This window comes from Lynx rufus, unplaced genomic scaffold (assembly GCF_022079265.1).
Source record: "Lynx rufus isolate CCGP_SWC_20201006 ecotype Redwood Valley unplaced genomic scaffold, mLynRuf1.p SCAF_18, whole genome shotgun sequence".
NCBI lineage: Eukaryota > Metazoa > Chordata > Mammalia > Carnivora > Felidae > Lynx > Lynx rufus.
Genome location: NW_025814832.1, coordinates 26,084,173 through 26,103,880, shown reverse-complemented (window position 1 = coordinate 26,103,880; position 19,708 = coordinate 26,084,173). Strand labels below are relative to the sequence as shown.

Sequence of the window (19,708 nt, the reverse complement as noted above, 5' to 3'; positions counted from 1 at the left end):
TTGTTACAGTGTAGTAACCAACTGCTCAATAACAAAAAAAACACATCATGATTATATATTATAAATTTTTAAAATACTTACTGTAAGTGTTGGGGGTACTTCTTGTCTTATTTTTATGTTCAGAGTTAAAGAATGTGAAGAATTGTTAAATATTTTGAGTGATTCAACTTTGAAACAAAGATAGTTTAAAAACTATTCTGAAATACAGGTGCTTGGGTGGCTTAGTCACTTAATCATCTGACTCGATCTCAGCTCTAGTCTTCATCTCAGGGTCATAAATTCAAGCCCTGTGCTGGGCTCTGTGCTGCGTGTGAAGCCTACTAGACAAACAAACAAACAAACTCTCCTGAAATAATAAGGTGAAACTCTTGCAAGTGGTAACAGTTTTTATATATATGCATCTTCATTTTTTTCATATTGACAAGACAAAATATAGAATAATGTATGTGTTGATGCTGATATAAACTGTAAGTTTCATCCATATCTATAGATTTTTAGTTTTTATTAAAAGGCATATTGTTCTCATTGTTTGACCTTTTGGTAATTATTACATATTTGAACTTACTATACTGTATACTACTAAGATACTCCTCTATGTATTTTACGTATGGCAATCTCTGTAAGATTTCATTTGAAAAATGAAGTCTCTCTTCAAAAAAAATTTTAAAAACTCCTGGGATAGAAATAGATGCTTTTTAACTAAGTAGTCTCTGGAAGCCAGTATTGTCTAAGATTCAGCAAGTTCTGTAAGTTGTGATTGTCAGAAATTAAACTCCTTTTCCCTTGGTTCTACAACTTCCTTTGTTAAGGCTAAGCTTCCTAACTTCATTTTGGTACTGTGGATGTTATGTTGTACCATTCAAACCTTGAGAAATAGCTGGCCCATTGGGCTGCATGAGATATTTGCCTAAAGCAGTTGTGTGCCAGTGGATTCAAGGGGACCAAATGAGAGAAGTTATTCATAACTGGTGTAAACCACCGATTTGCTACCTGTCTTGGTTTGAGAATTATTTCAGCAGGACAAAAGACTTTATGGACCATTCTAACCAACACACTTCTGCTTACTACCATAAAAGCAAAATTCAGTGGGTGAACAATTTAGGATGAGTCATTATTTTAACATTTTTCATGCATTGTAGAAATAAGATTGTGAGCTTGTTTGATAAATAGTAATTCAGTAGAAGATAGACGCTTGGCATTTGTGAATATAACCTGTTGTTTTGACTCTTTGTGAGTGATCCTGAAGGAATACAATAATATGTGGAAATTTGTAAATGTTCGGGCTTTTGTAAAGGTTTAAATGGGATAATGTATATAAAAGTCCTATCTCACCTTTTTTTGCACATTTTTTAATTGGGTTCTCTTTTTTCTTACTGATTTGAAGAAGTTATTTATATATCCTACTTGGTTTTTTAAAATTTAATTTATTTTATTTTTTTAATTTATATCCAAGTTAGTTAGCATATAGTGCAACAATGATTTCAGGAGTAGATTCCTTAATGCCCCTTACCCATTTAGCCCATCCCCCCTCCCACAACCCCTCCAGTAACACTCTGTGTGTTCTCCATATTTAAGAGTCTCTTATGTTTTGTCCCCTCCCTGTTTTTATATTATTTTTGCTTCCCTTATGTTCATCTGTCTTGCATCTTAAAGTCCTCATATGAGTGAAGTCATAGGATATTTGTCTTTCTCTGACTAATTTCACTTAGCATAATACCCTCCAGTTCCATCCACATAGTTGCAAATGGCAAGATTTCATTCTTTTTCATCCTGAGTAATACTCCATTGTATATATAAACCAAATCTTCTTTAACCATTCACCAGTTGATGGACATTTGGGCTCTTTCCATACTTTGGCTATTGTTGATAGTGCTGCCATAAACATTGGGGTGCACGTGCCCCTTCGAAACAGCATACCTGTATCCCTTGGATAAATACCTTGTAGTGCAATTGCTGGGTCGTAGGGTAGTTCTATTTTTAATTTTTTGAGGAACCTCCATACTGTTTTCCAGAGTGGCTGCACCAGTTTGCATTCCCACCAGCAGTACAAAAGAGATCCTCTTTCTCCGCATCCTCACCAACATCTGTTGTTGCCTGAGTTGTTAGTGTTAGCCATTCTGACAGGTGTGAGGTGGTATCTCATGGTGGTTTTGATTTGTATTTCCCTGGGGATGAGTGATGTTGAGCATTTTTTCATGTGTCGGTTGGCCATCTGGATGTCTTCCTTGGAGAAGTGTCTATTCGTGTCTTTTGCCCATTTCTTCACTGGATTATTTATTTTTTGGGTGTTGAGTTTGATAAGTTCTTTATAGATTTTGGATACTAACCCTTTATCTGATATGTCTTTTGCAAATATCTTCTCCCATTCTGTTGGTTGCCTTTTAGCTTTGCTGATTATTTCCTTTGCTGTGCAGAAGCTTTTTATTTTGATGAGGTCCCAGTAGTTCATCTTTGCTTTTGTTTCCCTTGCTTCCCTTCTTACTCTTGCTTCCAGAGTAAGAAGTTGCTGCAGCCAAGGTCAAAGAGGTTTATGCCTGCTTTTTCCAAGAGGGTTTTGATGGCTTCCTGTCTTACATTTAGGTCTTTCATCCATTTTGAGTTTATTTTTGTGTATGGTGTAAGAAAGTGGTCCAGGTTCATTTTTCTGCATGTCACTGTCCAGTTTTTCCAGCACCAGTTGCTGAAGAGACTGTCTTTATTCCATTGGATATTCTTTCCCGCTTTGTCAAAGATTGGTTGGCCATACATTTGTGGGTCCATTTCTGGGTTCTCTATTCTGTTCCATTGGTCTGTTCTTGTGCCATCTACCTCAAATTTAAATTAGTAGGACTGAGAGACCAGAGTACACAAATATATAGTTTATGTGTTATCCTAGCCAACAGCCTCAATGCACATCTCAATAAAAGAAATTTGGAGATTCTCAAAGGACTCCACAGTTTTCCATTGCAGACATCAATGACCTAATATAGTCCTGTTTGCCCCAAACCTAAGAAAACCTGGAGAATTTTTACAGGTAATCTAATTTAGGGATGGAGACACATAATGATTTTAAAAAGTTGATATTAAGAATTAATGTAATGGCTCTTAGATCTTGTAGCTAGTACTCTATACAGTGACACTAATGATTATATGATTGCTCCTTGAGATATTCCATGGTCATGCTCACAGTTAAATAAGAATTTGGATAAGACACAAAAACAGGAAAAAATTTGTTTTTATCAACAGAATGCCCTTGTGTACAAAAATCTTACGTGGGACAGATGCACGTGTGATGTGCCAGTTAAGAGGAGGGAGAAGGCAAAAGACTACTGCTAGGCCTACCTAGCTGCTGGCCCTTTCCTTCTCCTGACACAGATGAGCACCTGTGGCAGCCCTCTGGAACCCTGGAGTTCCATAGAACACATTTTGAAAACTATCCATTCAGACTGTTACATGTTTTTTTCTGCTGGTAACCCTGTATATAGACTTACCTCCTTCAATCCATCCATTTTGAGGATTGCTGCCAGAATGATCTTCCTAAAATATCAAGTCACTCCCCTACTGAAAAAACCATTTTAAGGATTTCTTAGTAAGGCATTTAAGATAATCCACAATGTAGCTTCAATATACCTTGTCAGAGGTAACGTTTGTCCTCTAATGTTACTCTGGACCGCTTAGTATTCCCTGAACATGCATTACTTTTCCTAACTCCCCATTTTTCTAATGTTGTTCAAACCCAACAAGTCCAAAAATTAACTCATTGTCTATCTCTCCAATCCAAACCAACTTCTCCTGATTTCCCAACACTGTTAATAGCACCACAATCCCACTGAAATCCTCATTCATCCATTATGTTCCATCACAAATGCCATTCCTTTTAGGAAGCCATTCTTCATTCCAGGTTGGAATTTATCCCTTTTTCTGAAACTTAGTAACATTTTATGTCTAATGACTGCCAGAACCTAACTCCATTTTATGTATAAACATGAAGTATTTTTGGATGGTTTTAATACAGCCTAAATTGTCTAGCAATGCAACTACTATATAAATGAAGAGAAGATGCTTCTTTGTTATGTTGAGAGCCAAGACTCTTTTGCCATTATTGATGCAACCTGTATCCTTCTGCATTTTTAGGCCTTACATTCATGGTGACTCTACAAATATATCTGACTACAATAATATTATGTTTTCTAGAATGATTGTGCTGGTATATTTACATATTGAAAGACAAATTATTTTGTTATTTTTTTTATCTTTATATGACAGTTGGGGCTTTATTAAAAAAGAACTCACATGTGTGGATAGGTTATATTTAATTCATGATGATAAAAGAGGTATTACAAAATATTTTTTCTAAAAGGGGGACACTTCTTTCTGAGTCATTGACTGTGTGCATCAGAGTGGTCTGAACTGGGGGTCTTTCACCAAGATGCTTCAAAGCCTTTTTAAAAATGTTTGGGTCCCCATGAAGCCCTACTATACCCAAGTGTACCAGGAGATTTGGGTAGGAATGGAGTTGATGGGCTTCATTGTTTATAAAATTGGGAATGATTATAAAAGAAATAAAGCTTTGAAAACTTTGAGTCCTGCACTTGGTTGTGGTCATCATTAACCAGTTTTACTTGGAATACACATCAGCTGGAACGTCAGTCTGTCTATAAATCTCAGTAAGTTAGTTCTGTGCTCTGTTGGATAGAAACGTGAAACATCGCTGTACACTTGTAGACATGTTGTTTCCTTTGTGGCATGAATAGATGTAACTGTGAGATGCAAAAAATAAAAAATAAAAATGAAAAAAGACACTTGGCCTTGATATATTAGGTTGAGAATCTTTCTAAGTTTACTGTACTACAAGAGAACAGCTACAGCCTAAATAAGATAATGTTTATGAAAATCATCTTGTATAGTACTAGACACAAAGTTGAGGTCTAGCAAATGTTTATCTTAGTTCATAAATCATTTACAGGTATCCTTTAGACCCTTGCCAATCTAAATATAATCTGTGGACCAGCATCAGCAACATCTGGCAGTTGTTACAAATGCAGAATCTTAGGCCAGACTTGCTGAATTAAAATCTGCATTTTAACAAGGTTCCTAGGGAATTCTTGTGCACATTGAAATCTTATCAACCTTGCCCACAGTTTGAAAAGTGTCAGTGTAGCTTATCATCACTCTCATAGCACATGTTTGATTAGTAGTGGATCATCTTTATATATGTATTTGGAATATATATTTTATTTAATTGCTGATTTTATTTTTTACTTTTTAAAAACATTTTTACTGTTTATTTTTGAGAGAGAGAGAGAGAGCGAGTGGAGGAGGGGCAGAGAGAGGAAGAGAGAGAATCTGAAGCAGGCTCTGTGCTGACAGCAGTGAGCCTGATGTGGGGCTCAAACTCATGAACAGTGAGATCATGACATGAACCGAGGTCGGGTGCTTAACCCACTGAGCCACGCTGGCACCCCTTAAATGCTGATTAAAAAAATTTTTTTTTAAATGTTTTATTTATTTTTGACAGAGAGAGAGAGAGACAGAGCATGAGCAGGGGAGGGGCAGAGAGAGTGGGAGACACAGAACCCGAAGCAGGCTCCAGGCTGTGAGCTGTCAGCACAGAGCCTGACACGGGGCTCAAACTCACAGACCGCGAGATCATGACCTGGGCCGAAGTCAGATGCTCAACTGACTGAGCCACCCAGGCATCCCTAAATGCTGATTTTAAAAGATAGTTGAACAATGAAAGCTTTAGAGCATTTATTTTTTTACTTATATTGTCATACATTTGTGACACAACCTAATCCAAAAATCAGAAATCTTCATTCATTCTTCATTTAAAAAATATTTATTGAATGCCTATTATGTGCCACATATGCAAAATATTGGCATTACGGTAGTAAACAAGACAGGCAATGCTTTTGCTGACACTGAATTTAGAGTTAGGTAAGGAAGACAGGCCCCCCAACAAGTAAGTAACAAATGAAATAATTAAAATACTAAGTGCTGTGAAGGAAATAAAAAGAGTGCTAATATGGAGATTAATGGTGAGGGACAGAGTTGGTAAACTCTTTTTTGGTTAGAGATAGAGATTTGGTCATCTTCAGCACATAGATGATATTTAATGCCATTAGAATGGATGGGATCACCTAAAGAGAGAATGTATTGTATGAATGGGGACCAGGATTGAGCCTTGAGAAACATCTAACTTAAGTGGTCAGATAGAGGAGGAAGAGCCAGCAAAAGAGAAAGAGCAGCTAGCAAGACAGGAGGAAAACCAACAGAGCATGGTGTAGTGGAATTCAAGAGTTGGGAGTGTTTCATGAAGGAGTAGGTGGTCAGCTATGTTCAATGTTGCAGAAAAATCAAGTAAAGTGAGGACAGAAAGTGTGAGTTGGTTTTGGCAACATAAAACTTGCTAAGTGACCTTAACAAAAGTGGTTTTTGTGGAGTGGTGGGGATGGAGGGAACAGAGGAAGTAGAAACATTAATACAGACTATTTTCCCCAGAAATTAGCTAGGAGGTGAAGCAGAGAAATAAGTGGGCATGTTGCTGGAGAGAAATGTGGATCAAGAGATTTTGTTTGTTTTGTTTTCCAAAGATTAATAACACTTAAACCATCTGTAATATATATATATCAAGCACCAAAATTAAAACAAATCTTGAAATCTCAATTCTCAGGGAAGTTTGGTTGGAGTATTAGCTATCACTGAAAATATCTTTATATATACTTGGCACATAACATTTAAATACATTTCCTCACCGTGAGAATTTTTAAGATATATGCTGCCCTTTTTAGTGGATGGTTGGTATAGATATAATCTGTATTCTGTAGAAGAATCATGAGAAACCCTTGAAAGTCACTTTTTTCAAAAGCGGGAAGATAGTACTATAATTGCATCGCTAAGGTTTGTGATTTTAGATATTTGAAAATGTTTGAGTGTTCAATAGATTTTTTTAAATTAAGGAATAAAAAGAAGAATAAAAAATAAGGAATAACTTATGCAGTGAAGTGCACATCTTATGTTATATAGCTTGATTAATTTTTACCTATATACACACCTTCCTGATCGAGATATGGAACATTTGCATCACCCTGAAGGTTCCCTTGCTCTCATTTAAAATTGGTATCAGCACTTTGCCCCATTTAAACATTATTCATACTTCTATCATCATCGTTCAGTTTTCCTATTCTTGATTTCCATATAAGTGGAATCATATAGTACATGATTTTTTGGTATCTGGCTTCTTTTGCTCAACATACTTTTTGAGATACACTCATATTGTTACATTTATTAGTAGTTTATTTTCTTTTATTATTAAAAGGTGTGAATATACCACAATTTGCTCATTCTACTCTTAATGGACATTTGATTGTTTCCAGTATTTGTCTATATTATGAACATTCATATGCATGTCTTTTTGGTGGACATAAACATTTATTTCTCTTGGATATAGATCTAGGGCTAGCATTTCTGGGTCATAGGTTAGGTGTATATTTAGCTTTGATACATACTGACAAATAGTTTCCAAAGTGGTTGGACCAGTTTACCATCTCTCTAGCAATATTGGAGAGTTCTAGTTGTTTCACATTTTACCAACACTTGTTATTATCAGTTGTTTTTTTTAATTTTAGCCATTTTTGTGGGTGTGTAATGGTATTTAATTGTGTTTTAATTTGCATTTTTCTGATGAATAATGTTGAATACCTTTTCATATGTTTATTGGCCATTTAGATATCCTCATTCCTGAAGTTTTGTAAGCTTTCTGTATATTTTTTTAAGTTGGGTTGTTTATATTTTTTCTTATTTATTTTGTAGGCATTTAAAACATATTTTAGGGGCACCTGGGTGGCTCAGTCAGTTAGGCACCCAGCTCTTGATTTCGCCTCAGGTCATCATCTCACGGTTCGTGAAATCAATCCCTGCGTCAAGCTCTGTGCTGATAGCACAGAGCGTGCTTGGGATTTTCTGTCTTCCTCTCTGTATCCCTCTCTCTCTCTCTTTCTCTCTCAAAAATAAATAAATAAACGTTAAAAAAATATTTTAGAGGGGGTGCCTGGGTGGCTCAGTTGGTTAAGCATCCGATTTTGGCTCAGGTCATGATCTCACTGCTCGTGAGTTTGAGCCCCGCATCAGGCTCTGTGCTAACAGCTCAGAGCCTGGAGCCTGCTTCAGATTCTGTGTCTCCCTCTCTCTCTGTCCCTTCCCTGCTGTGCTCTGTCTCTCTCTCAAAAATAAACATTAAAAAATTTTAATAAAAAATAAAATAAAATAAAATATTTTAGAAACATGTACTTTGTCAGATGTGTATTACAAATTTTTTCTTCCAGTTTGTAACTTGCTTATTTTCTTAATCTATTTGATAAGTAGATTTTTGAACTTTAACTAAGACTAATATATTAAATTTCTGGGGGGAGGATTGAGTGCCTCTCACATCCTGTTTAGAAATATTTGCCTACTCTAAGACCATAAAAATATTCTCCTGAGTTTTCCTCTAGAAATTTGATTGCTTTAGCTTTCACATTTAGGTTTATTACCCACTTTAAATTAATGATTCTGGTTTTTCAAATTTTTATTTGAATTCCAATTAGTTAGTATATAGTGTAATATTGGTTTCAGGAGTAGAATTTAGTGATTCATCACTTACATATAACACCCAGTGCTCATCATAACAAGTGCTGTCCTTAATACCCATCACCCATCTAGCCCATCCCCACCTCCCTCCATCAACCCTTAGTTTGTTCTCTATCGTTAGGAGTCTCTTATGGTTTGCTTCCCTCTCTCTCTTTTTCCCCCTTTCCCATATGTTCATCTGTTTTGTTGATTCTGTTTTTGACCCCAATTATTTTATAACAGAAACTAGACATTTTGCAATTAAAATGAAAATCTTACTTGGAGAATGTTGGATTCAATCATTTTAACACAAACATATAAAAAAAAATTAATGTTTATTTTTGAGAGAGAGACAGAGACAGAGCTTGAGCAGGGAAGGGGCAGAAAGAGATGGAGACACAGAATCCAAAGCAGGCTCCAGGTTCTGAGCTGTCAGCACAGAGCCTGATGAGGGGCTTGAACCCACAAGCTGTGAGATCATGAACTGAGCTGAAGTCGAACACTTAACTGACTGAGCCACTCAGGTACCCCTAACACATTTTTTTAAGTAGCAATGACATGAAATACCATTCTTCCTTTTCTCTCTATATATTCATTTGGTGGCATGTGATATCTGTGGCAAAATTAATATGTATTTATTTTTCTACAACTTATTTTTCTATCAAGGAAAATAACACTAGATATTGAATTTGCTGTTTTAGACCTGTAACCAACAGTCTATAATTTCCTCATTAGACATTTAATCTAGTTGGGAAATAGGATATTTTATTAAAAAAGAATAAGGTAGGAAAAACTGGAATGGTGATGTGGGCCGTATTTGATCTGGTGTCCTTAGAGAAGTAATCTTGATATTTATTTATTTTTTATTTTTTTAATGTTTATTTGGGGGAGACAGAGAGACAGAGTACAAGCAGGGGAGGGGCAGAAAGAAAGGGAAACACAGAATCCAAAGCAGGCTCCAGGCTCTGAGCTGTCAGCACAGAGCCCGATGCAGGGGTCGAACCTACAAAGCGCAGGATCATGAACCTGGGCTGAAGTCAGATGCTTAACCAACTGAGCCAACCAGGCACCCAGTAATCTTGATATTTCTTAACCTTTACCTTAGTCCAAGGTAGAAGAAGGAAAGGAAGTATTTCATGACTAGAGTATTTCATTACTCTCATTTTATATCTTCCTTTCCCCTCAATCATAGTCAACTGAAGTGTTTGAAATTATTAGGTCTGAAATCTTTTCTAGTTTTGGCCTTCTTCTAAAATCTGTAATCTATATAGGAAATCACTTTAAACATTATTTAAATTTTTTGAAACAAAAGGGAAATTCAAGACATGAATCCTGCTCCTTAATGTGTCACTGACATTGTACCCTTAGACAATTACGTGACTTTATATTTTTTGTCTTTCTTTGTGTCTTGAATTTTGTCTATATAATGGGGAGATAATAAATTGCCATTGCACCTGTTTATCTTCCAGAGATGCAATGAGAAATCTTCATTTGCACTACTGGGCTAAGTGGTTGATGTCACATTTTTGGAGAACCACAAGCAAACAAAACCAGGTTCAGAAGAAAGCTCTAACCATGAGTGAGAGTGTTAGCATCTGAGTGATAACTTATCCTATATGTTTCCAGAGAGCTGAACTTGGACCTGAAATGTACATTTCAGGAAATTTGAGTTCAGCTATCTATATTTAAGGAGGAACTTTTTTAACCATTAGACCTTTTCTGAAATGGCAAGGAATAACATTCTATATTACTGGAAGTGTGTAAGCAGAGGCTGTGCAACCCAAATAGGGGGGTATTGGAGGAAATTCAGGTAGCAGAGGAAGAAGAGGTAAGATAGCTAAGATATCCACTCCAATTCTTATATTTTAATTTCATTAGGTTATAAGGATCATTTTTCATTAAACAGAACTATTCTTGGGGAGCCTGGGTCAGTTAGGCATCCAACTCTGATTTCAGCTCAGGTCATGAACTCACATGGTTTGTGAGATCAAGCCCCCCATTGGGCTTCATGCTGACAGCACGTGGACCTTCTTGGGATTCTCTCTCCCTCTTTCCTTGCCTCTCCCCCGCTCACCCATGTGTTCGTGCTGCCTCTCTCTTTCTCTCAAAAATAAATAAATAAACTAAAAAGCATAACTAATCCTGTGTGGTAAGATTCCAGGAATGATTATACCTGGTAGTATTAAGAGAATTAGAGAAAGACCTTTCAGAAATAGTAGCTCACCCTTGTGTTGCCGCATTTATAGTACTAAGTGTTAATTTTGTTATTGTCGAACACATTTTTGTAGTCAATGACTCAGTTTCCTAAGCTTTTGGTTAAAAAAATTAAAAGTGGACCTTTTAGAGAAGAGAAAGTTTTTTTTGTTTTTTTTTTAAGAGGCATGAGGATAGGGGAGTCAGTTTACCGTTATGAAGATAAAAAGGAGTGTCAACACTCAGAGACAGTTTTCTGGCAGCTGTCAGGGACCAATGCTACAGGCAGCTGTCACACTTGGTACAGGATTCTTTCTAAAATTTGACATTTTTCTCTCCTTTAGCACCTACACTTTCTACCAGGAAAACAGACTAGTGAATAAAATCTGATCTCTGAAACTAAGAATAGAATTTTGTTAGCTGATATTCTTCATTGAATGTCAGTTACTTAATAGTATCAAAATAAAGGCAAGTTTACAACCACTTGAGTTAAAAATATGGTTACAAATTCTGTTGCTAATGAAAATGTTTGGTTTTGTTCATAGATAATTTATTTTAGGGGCGCCTGGGTGGCGCAGTCGGTTAAGCGTCCGACTTCAGCCAGGTCACGATCTCGCGGTCTGTGAGTTCGAGCCCCGTGTCGGGCTCTGGGCTGATGGCTCAGAGCCTGGAGCCTGTTTCCGATTCTGTGTCTCCCTCTCTCTCTGCCCCTCCCCTGTTCATGCTCTGTCTCTCTCTGTCCCAAAAATAAATAAACGTTGAAAAAAAAATTAAAAAAAAAAAAAAAAAGAAAATGATAATTTATTTTAGAGTTAAGAGGTAAAAACCTTCACATGTGAACTTTGATGAAATCTCTATTAACCAGACTGCTGCCATTTCCAAGTTTAAATTTTATTTGTCATCTACCCCCTTTCATTTAGCAGTGCATAAAATGCTAGAATCTCTGAGAAAAATCTTAGTATCTTTTTTTATTTTTGAATGTTTATTTATTTTTGAAGGAGAGAGAGAGAGACAGAGCATGAGCAGGGAAGGAGAAGAGAGAAAGGGAGACAAGAACCCAAAGTGGGCTCCAGGCTCTGCGCTGTCAGCACAGAGCCCAATGCGGGTCTCAAACTCACAAATCATGAGATCATGACCTGAGCCAAAGTCAGACACTTAACCAACTGAGCCACCTAGGCGCCCCAAAAAATCTTAGTATCTTAACAAAAATTCTAACTAGTGAAATTGTTTTAAATGGCATCTTCGCCAATGAAAAGAGAATCTGAAGGAATAAAAACAAATTGGAAACTGTCATTTCTCAGCAAACATATGATGAAGGCTTGTTTTCAATACTGGTAGAAAACAATTTGAGATTGCTAGTAAAGCTTTGAGACTCTGGAGTACTTGGAAAGCTACAGAAGAAATAACCTTTAATTTTCCAGTCAAATTCGTTTGTCAGCCATCTCAGTAATATAATAGATATAATTTTTATAACATTTGTTATTTAAAGGTCAAGGGAAAACACTAACGATTTAATTAAAACGTATGAGGAGATTGGTTATTTAATTGTAGGAAGGGCAGGAGGACAAATGATATGAAAAGAGTGTTTGCTAGGGTTTTCTGCTAGATTATAATTTTGGCTTTTAAATGAGATAAGAAAAATGGTTTTATCAAACGATACCAAAAAATCCTAATGGAAATATGATGCTAAGTATATTTGTGCACATACGTGTGAGTATACTTTAAAATATTTTATCTGGATGTTTGGCATCATGTGGTGTTTTATTTTATTTTATTTTTTTACCCTCCAAAAAAGTGACAGTAATGTTTCAGTCTGTATGGAAGGTGTTGCCTAGATGCTTTATATCGTTGATTACTACATTAATGAAAACTATAACTTTTTCCTGAAATTCCAATTGTAGGAATTTTGGAAATATTGATAGAAGATTGCCATTGTTAAATTGTTTCCTGGCATAATACCTTTAGTTTTTTCTTGGTATTTAATTTTTATATGTGTTTTGATTTATTTTTTTCCTGATCCAGAGTTTTAATGTTTGTTTTAAAGAAATAGCTTTGCAGTGGTATCCCAAGCAACAGCAGGATATTCTAAAATCTAGAGCAGTGCCATTCAGTAGAACTTTCTGTGATGATGGAAAGGTTCCTTGTCTATGCTGTCCAGTATAGTAACCACTAGCCGCATGTTCTGTTGAGTACTTTAAATGTGGGTGGTGGAACTGAGAAACTAAATTTTTAATTTTAATTAATTTACATTTAAAGTTAAATCACCACATGTGGCTGGTGGGTACTGTATTGGATGATACAGTATTAGTATTAGTAATAGATCTAGAGCACGGCTTGGTAAACTTTTCTGTAAATGACAAGATAGTGACTTTTATAGGCTTTGTGAGTCATATAGTCTCTGTTGCAACTTTTCAGCTATGTACTCCATTGGAGTACAGAAGCAGCCATCGACAACACATAAATGAATGAGTTTGGCTGTGTGCCAATAAAACTTTATTTTTGGATACTGAAATTTGAATTTCATACAATTTTCCAGGGGCATGAAACAGTATTCTGATTGTTTTATCCATTTAAAAATGTAAAAACCACTCTTATTTCCCATGCTATACAAAAACAGGTGGTAAGCTGTAGTTTGCAGAACTTTGATCTAGAGTGTCTGTAAGGATCAATAATAGAGGTATAGAAATTCATGTGTTCATTCAATAAATATTTATTGAGTGCCCATCATGGTTGGGCACTATTTTGGGACCTGAAGATACAGCAAAATAGTAATAAAAAATACAGACAACATTCCTGTTGTCATGAACTTAACATTCTGGTAGAGGGAGATAGGTTAAAAAAATAACAAATATATGTGTATATATGTCAGGTGGTGACAATGAAGAAATTTTATGAAGAAAAATAAGGCAGGGTAAGAGAAAAGAAAGTGACAATGGAGGATGACATTTTATTTTTTTTAATTTTTAATTAAGTTAAAAATTTTAATTTTAGTAGAGTTAACACAGTGTTATATTAGTTTCAGATGTACAATGTGGTGACTCAACAATTCTATACATTACTTAATGTTCATCATGATAAGTGTACTCTTAATCCCCATCACCTGTTTCACCCTCCCCCCTCCCCCAACAGAGGATGATGTTTTTGTATAGGATAGTTAGGTAAAGCTTGTTTGGTAAGGTGATTTTTGGAAGAGCATTCTGGTCAGAAGGAAAGGTAAATGAAAAGGTCTTGAGGCAGGAGTATGATTTACCTATTCAAGTAACAGGAGAGATGTAGAAAATGAGGAGACTTATATTTAAACAAAATTAACACACTCTGGGATTCTTCTATCATCTGCACCAGTTATGATAAACATCAGTACAGGAAACTATATTTCAAAAGCAATACAGGGACCCTTCATTCTTAACTTTCTAGAGCATTCTTTTGGAAAATATTGTAAAGCCATGTTGACTGCCAACATATTAAAAAGATGGCAGTAATTTAACATTAAAAATATTTATATTTCAAATAGAAAAATTTTGAAGTGTTTTTTTGGACTGAAGTGTAAAGAAATTACAAAATGATCCATTAAAAACTGGAAAGTTTTACTGTACTTAGAAATATTTAACAGGTTTCTGGTCTTCAGTTGGAATTTCTTTCACTATCTGTCTACTACTGGGCTTCATCATTTTATAAGGACCTTTGATTTCAGGTGGAAAAAATGTACTTCAATTTCTTTTGTCCTGTGTTTTAAATATTTTTTAGTACCCAAGAAGAATATCCATGTAGCCTGATAATAGATGGTTTTAATGTTTCCTTCAAGTTCTGAATGCTAAGGTAGTCAGAATCTCCTTTTTCTCTTAGAAACTGTACTCATTTGTTTCTGGTGTTATTTGTAGCACACAAAGCCCACTTGAAAAAATATTGAGAGCTATTTAAATGTCATTGTCAGGGGGTTTAAAAGGTTCAGAGGCTGGGACCTTTTTCCTTTAGGTCACCAAATTAAAAGCCATCTTGCTCTGTAGTAACTAAAGAATATTTTCACATGAAGGTTGTTTATGTGAAACCTTTGAGCTAGTTTTTTTTCTTTTCTTTTTTTTTTCCTGTTAAGAATCCCTTTAGTGTGCAGGTTAAAAGTTTCACATTTAGCTTTTTTTTTTTTAATTTAAAAAAATACTATCAAACTTACAGAAAAGTTGCGATATAGTACAAAAATTTTTTTTCAGAAGCTTTGAGAATAAGTTGCTGACACAGTGCCCTATAATCCTTGAATACTTTAACGTACTAAAGTATACTTCTTCTATATAACCACAAAACAACGTCCAAATCGGGAAATTAACACTGATACATTACTACCATTTAATCCTCAGACCCCCATTCAGATTTGTCCATTTGTTTCTACGGTGTTATTTATTGCAGGAGGATTCAGCTCACAATCACACATTGTATTTAATTGTCAAGTCTCTTCACTCTCCTCAGTCTGGAACAGTTTCTTAGTTCCTCAGTCTTTCATGACTTGACACTTTTGAGGATTACAAGCCAGTTATTTTGTAAACTATTCCTCAGAGTTCCTTTTCTCATGGTTAGATTCATGTTATGTGTATTTGGCAGCAATATCATAGAAGTGATGCTGTGTTCGGATGGCACATAATTTTCATTTGTCGCATTACTGATGATGATCTTTGTTCAATTACCATGGTGTCTACCAAGTTGTTTACTATGTGGTTGCTCTTTTCATCTCTGTAATAATAAGTATTTTGGGAGAAACGCTTTGAAACTGTATAAATACTCCATTCATCATCTGACTTTCATTTTATTTACTTATTAATGTCAATTTGGACTCATGAATTTGTTTTTTTTTTCAATGAGTTATAATCCAATACCATCATTTTTATTTTGATACTTCCCTGTCTCAGATTTGGCCAGTGGAAACCCCTTCAAGATAATGTCTATATCCTCTAATATATCCTCTTCATTCTGTAGGCACTTCCATACTTTGTGACACAACAAAATGTTCCAGACCCATTATGTACTTTTCCCTGCCCAAACCCTAGAATAAGCCATTTCTCCAAGAAGCCTGGATCCTTTAAATGGAGAATGATATTTAGAAATTAATATCTGGGGGCACCTGGGTGGCTCAGTCAGTTGAGTGTCCAACTCGGTTTTGGCTCAAGTCATGATCTCGCAGTTCATGAAATTGAGCCCCGCATCAGGTTCTGCACACTGACAGTGTGGAGCTTGCTTGGGATTCTCTCTCCTTCTCTCTGTCCCTCCCCCACACAAGCTTGCATGCTCTCTCTTTCCCAAAAAAAAAAAAATTAAAAAAATTTAGAAGTTAATATCTGGATGCTAGAAGTTGGTGTAGTGTTACCACTCCCAGGTGCTCTCAGTGGACAGGGCTAAGGGATTATATGTATGTATATCCATACATACATGTAGACATCTATATTTTATATTTATTTATGTAGAGTAGAAGCCATGCATTCACACCAGTACCTTCATTTCCAGTACAGTACCACAGGCTTCCATATTTGTAACTCCCTTCTCTGACAGAGAAAAACCTGGCTCTTATTACCTTATTGTAGTCACTTATTTGATCAATCCACCTTTATATAACCAATCATCCATTGCCACTACCATCCCTTCATCAGCACAGATGCTTTCCTTGCCTCGTTTGGGTTCTTACATCCTGTACCATAGCCACTATGCTATTGGACACCCTTTTCAACTGCTCAGGCTCTGACACCTCCATGTAAAACTATACCTAATAAGTGGATCCCTTCTTCACCCCTCTCAAGTTCTTGCACTGAACTTGCACTGGAGTGATCCTGTGCATAGAAGCTCTCCCCACTGTCTCCATGTGGGTACCTTGCTCACACCCATTTAAGCTCTGAAAACCCACACCAGACCACCTCTATGTACAAATGTCCTATTCACTATGCTCAGGCTCTGACTCATACTAGGCTATCCCTTATCTTGGATACCCTTTTTATCCCTCTTGGACTCCAGCACTGCACATGAGGCAATTCTCCAGCCTGAAGGAAAGGAGCAAGAGGATGGAGAAGAAAAACTATTTGAAGAAATAATGACTGAACATTTCTCAAGTTTAGTGAAAAACATAATTTTACAAAAGCTCAGTGAGAGAGAGGGCCAAGTGGGATAAATTCAAATAAAATAATATGTAGGCATATCATAGTCAAACTGCAGAAAACCAAAGGTAAAGGGAAAATCTGGAAAGCATTCAGAGAAAAAGAATACATTGTATATAGGAAAGCAATAATACAAATATCACTGACTTCTCATCAGAAACAATAGAGCCTAGAAGGTAGTAGAATGTCATCTTTAAAGTGCTGGAAGAAAACTGTCAACCCAGAATTCTGTATCAAGTAAAAATATCCTTTAAAATTGAAGGCAAAATAAAGATATTTCCAAATAAATGAAAACTAGGAAAAGTTGTCACTCACATATTTGCATTACTAGAAATGCTAAGAGAAGCTCTTTTGACTGAAGAGAGATAATACCAGATGGGAACTCAAGTCTTCAGGAAAAAAAAGAAAAGTACTAGAAATGTTAAGTATAAAGTTCTAATTTTTTCCTCTTAATCTCTTTAAAATACAATTGCTGTGTAAATAATTCCTTTTATTCTCCTTGAGGTGCTTTTTAGGGAGGGTAGAGGAAAAGAACAGTCCTGCTCTGAAGGGGAAATCTGCTAAAGCTTCCAAAATAGTATCCTTATTAAATTTACAAACCTCAAATCTGAAAAAAATTAAGTAGCTAATATTTATAATCCTTTTCTTTTCAGATATAAAACCAAATGTGGAACTGAAAAGCACTCAGGAACAGCCTGTGCCCACAGGTAACATCAGGTCTTTCCTTTCTAGAAATATACCTTTACTGAAATTACCAAAGAAAGATGAATATTCTGATTATAGTAAAAATGCTATAGAAATGTGTTGGGAAAAAACATAGTTGTCTCTTTCTGATACAAAAATAACTCATCCATTTACATTATATAAATTATTTGGCATCATAGGGCCAAACCTAATGTTGATCACTGTTTGTTTGTTTTTTCCTTTTAATTATTTTTAACTGACTAGTTTAAATAAAAGCAGTTTTTGTTGACCAATGTAGTAGCTTATGTTTCATCAGCTTGTGATTTTCACTGTAGATAGTGGTCAGCAAACTTTTTTTGTGAATAGCAAGATAGTAAGTATTTTAGACTTTGTGGGCAATACAGGATCTCTGTCACATATTCCTCTTTATGTTTTTTGCAACATTTTAAAAGTGTAAAAACCATTCCTACTTCCTGGGCCCATATAAAAACAAGCCATTGCTTGTGGCTCTCAGGCCATAGTTTGCTGACTCCTGCTCCAGAATAAACTAGAGACATTTAAAATAATCTATTTCCTAAAAATAACTTCCATGTTTCCTAGATTGATTAACCCACTTTGTTTGGATCATAATTTGTGCTATATTACAAAATTAACCACTGGAGTACCTTTTTGTTATTATCAATTATAACCTTATATTTTAATTGAACCAGGACCTCATGTTAGTTGTTCAGGTGTGCACTTTATGTTAGTCATTTTAAGCTTGAGAAAAGTGAACTACTATTTAGAACAGTGTCTTATTGTTCATAGAGTACATGTTACAATATGCAGAAGTTAGGAGTTTAATGTGTTTATAAATCAAAACATGAGTCCATTATAACCATATTTTCAGCATCTGTTAGTCATGGATTTTATGAAATATGTTTCTATTTTACTCCTGTATTCCAGCACAAGTCCTGCTCCATCTGTTTGGTCACAGGTGAGCTGGAAGGAATACCACTGCAGAGTTTCTAGTCACTTCTCCTATTTCACCTAGCGTAAATGCCACAGGATTCAGTTTCTTTGACTATTTGTTGTAGGTAGTAGGTACTCAATAAATATTTTATAAACATTAGAAAGGAGTTTGATAGAGGGACACCTGGGTCTCTCAGTCAGTTAAGCGTCCAATTTTGGCTTAGGTCATGATCTCACGGTTCGTAGATTCAAGCCCCATGTCGGGCTCTGTGCTGATGGCTCGGAGCCTGGAGCCTGCTTTGGATTCTGAGTCTCCCTCTCTCTCTGCCCCTCCACTGCTCATGCTCTGTCTCTCTTTCTCTCAAAATAATAAATTAACGTTAAAAAAAAGAAAAGAGTTTGAAAGTGAATAAGTTTTTAGTTTATTTCTTTTGTTAATATCTTTTTAAGCTACTATGCTTGTACATGAAATAATACGCCACATTGTTCCTTTTTTCTAGTGTCTAATAATATCAGTATTTATTGTACAAAAGTATATTTCTGTTAAACTTGATTTTTAACAAGTTTGCTGTTTGTTTAAGCATGCTTTTATTATGTCTGCTCCCTTTCACTTGTGAACTCACATAATACTTTGTATTTCCCTTACTCTCTTGTCTGAGTCTACATTATACTTATGATCTTGTCTTAATCTATATTTGCCAATTATAAGCTCCTTGAGGACAGGAATTATTACTTATTCATATCTATAGCCTTTTCAGCATTTAGTAAATGTTCAAAGAAATAAAGGAACTTGAGGGCCAATATGTTTTCCACAGAATCACATTTATAATGTGAACAGAAAAGGAAAATAGGATTTGATATACAGTTGCTTATGGGTTTCCTCTTAGGAAAGCATCTTCCCAAATCAGATTATGCCAGTATTTTTGAGCTCAGTATTTCTCATCACTACACAAATACTTCTTGGTCATAAATAACAATAGCATCCTACTGAATATTGTGAGACATACCAAAAGAGAGAGAATTTCTGTCAGGAAGGAACATGAATACATTTTAACTCAGGTGCACCTGGGCATATTTCTAAACCTCAAGAGTTATCACATATATTCCACTTGGTGTATATATGAAAGAATTCTGTCTATCATTGAGATATTGTGCTGAAATGGGAG

General features: G+C 35.6%; 2 protein-coding genes across 3 annotated transcripts in view; both read left to right on the top strand.

Annotated features, from left to right (window-relative positions):
* IKZF3 (IKAROS family zinc finger 3) overlaps positions 1 to 19,708 on the top strand; it is an 89,585-nt gene that overhangs the window by 5,876 nt on the left and 64,001 nt on the right. For both annotated transcript variants that reach the window (XM_047081227.1, XM_047081226.1), the window contains exon 2: positions 17,561 to 17,614. In XM_047081227.1, the coding sequence (XP_046937183.1) occupies positions 17,561 to 17,614 (54 nt within the window). The remainder of the gene's footprint in view (positions 1 to 17,560; positions 17,615 to 19,708) is intronic.
* Positions 2,790 to 5,175, top strand: LOC124513331 (ATP synthase subunit ATP5MJ, mitochondrial-like). The gene has a single exon (XM_047081229.1). It carries the CDS (start codon positions 4,409 to 4,411, stop codon positions 4,589 to 4,591), a length of 183 nt encoding a protein of 60 aa, XP_046937185.1. The 5' UTR covers positions 2,790 to 4,408; the 3' UTR covers positions 4,592 to 5,175.

What these genes read in the sequence shown, in the direction of transcription:
- LOC124513331 (XM_047081229.1), top strand. Translation starts at nt 4,409, where the DNA reads ATGCTTCAAAGCCTTTTTAAAAATGTTTGGGTCCCCATGAAGCCCTAC.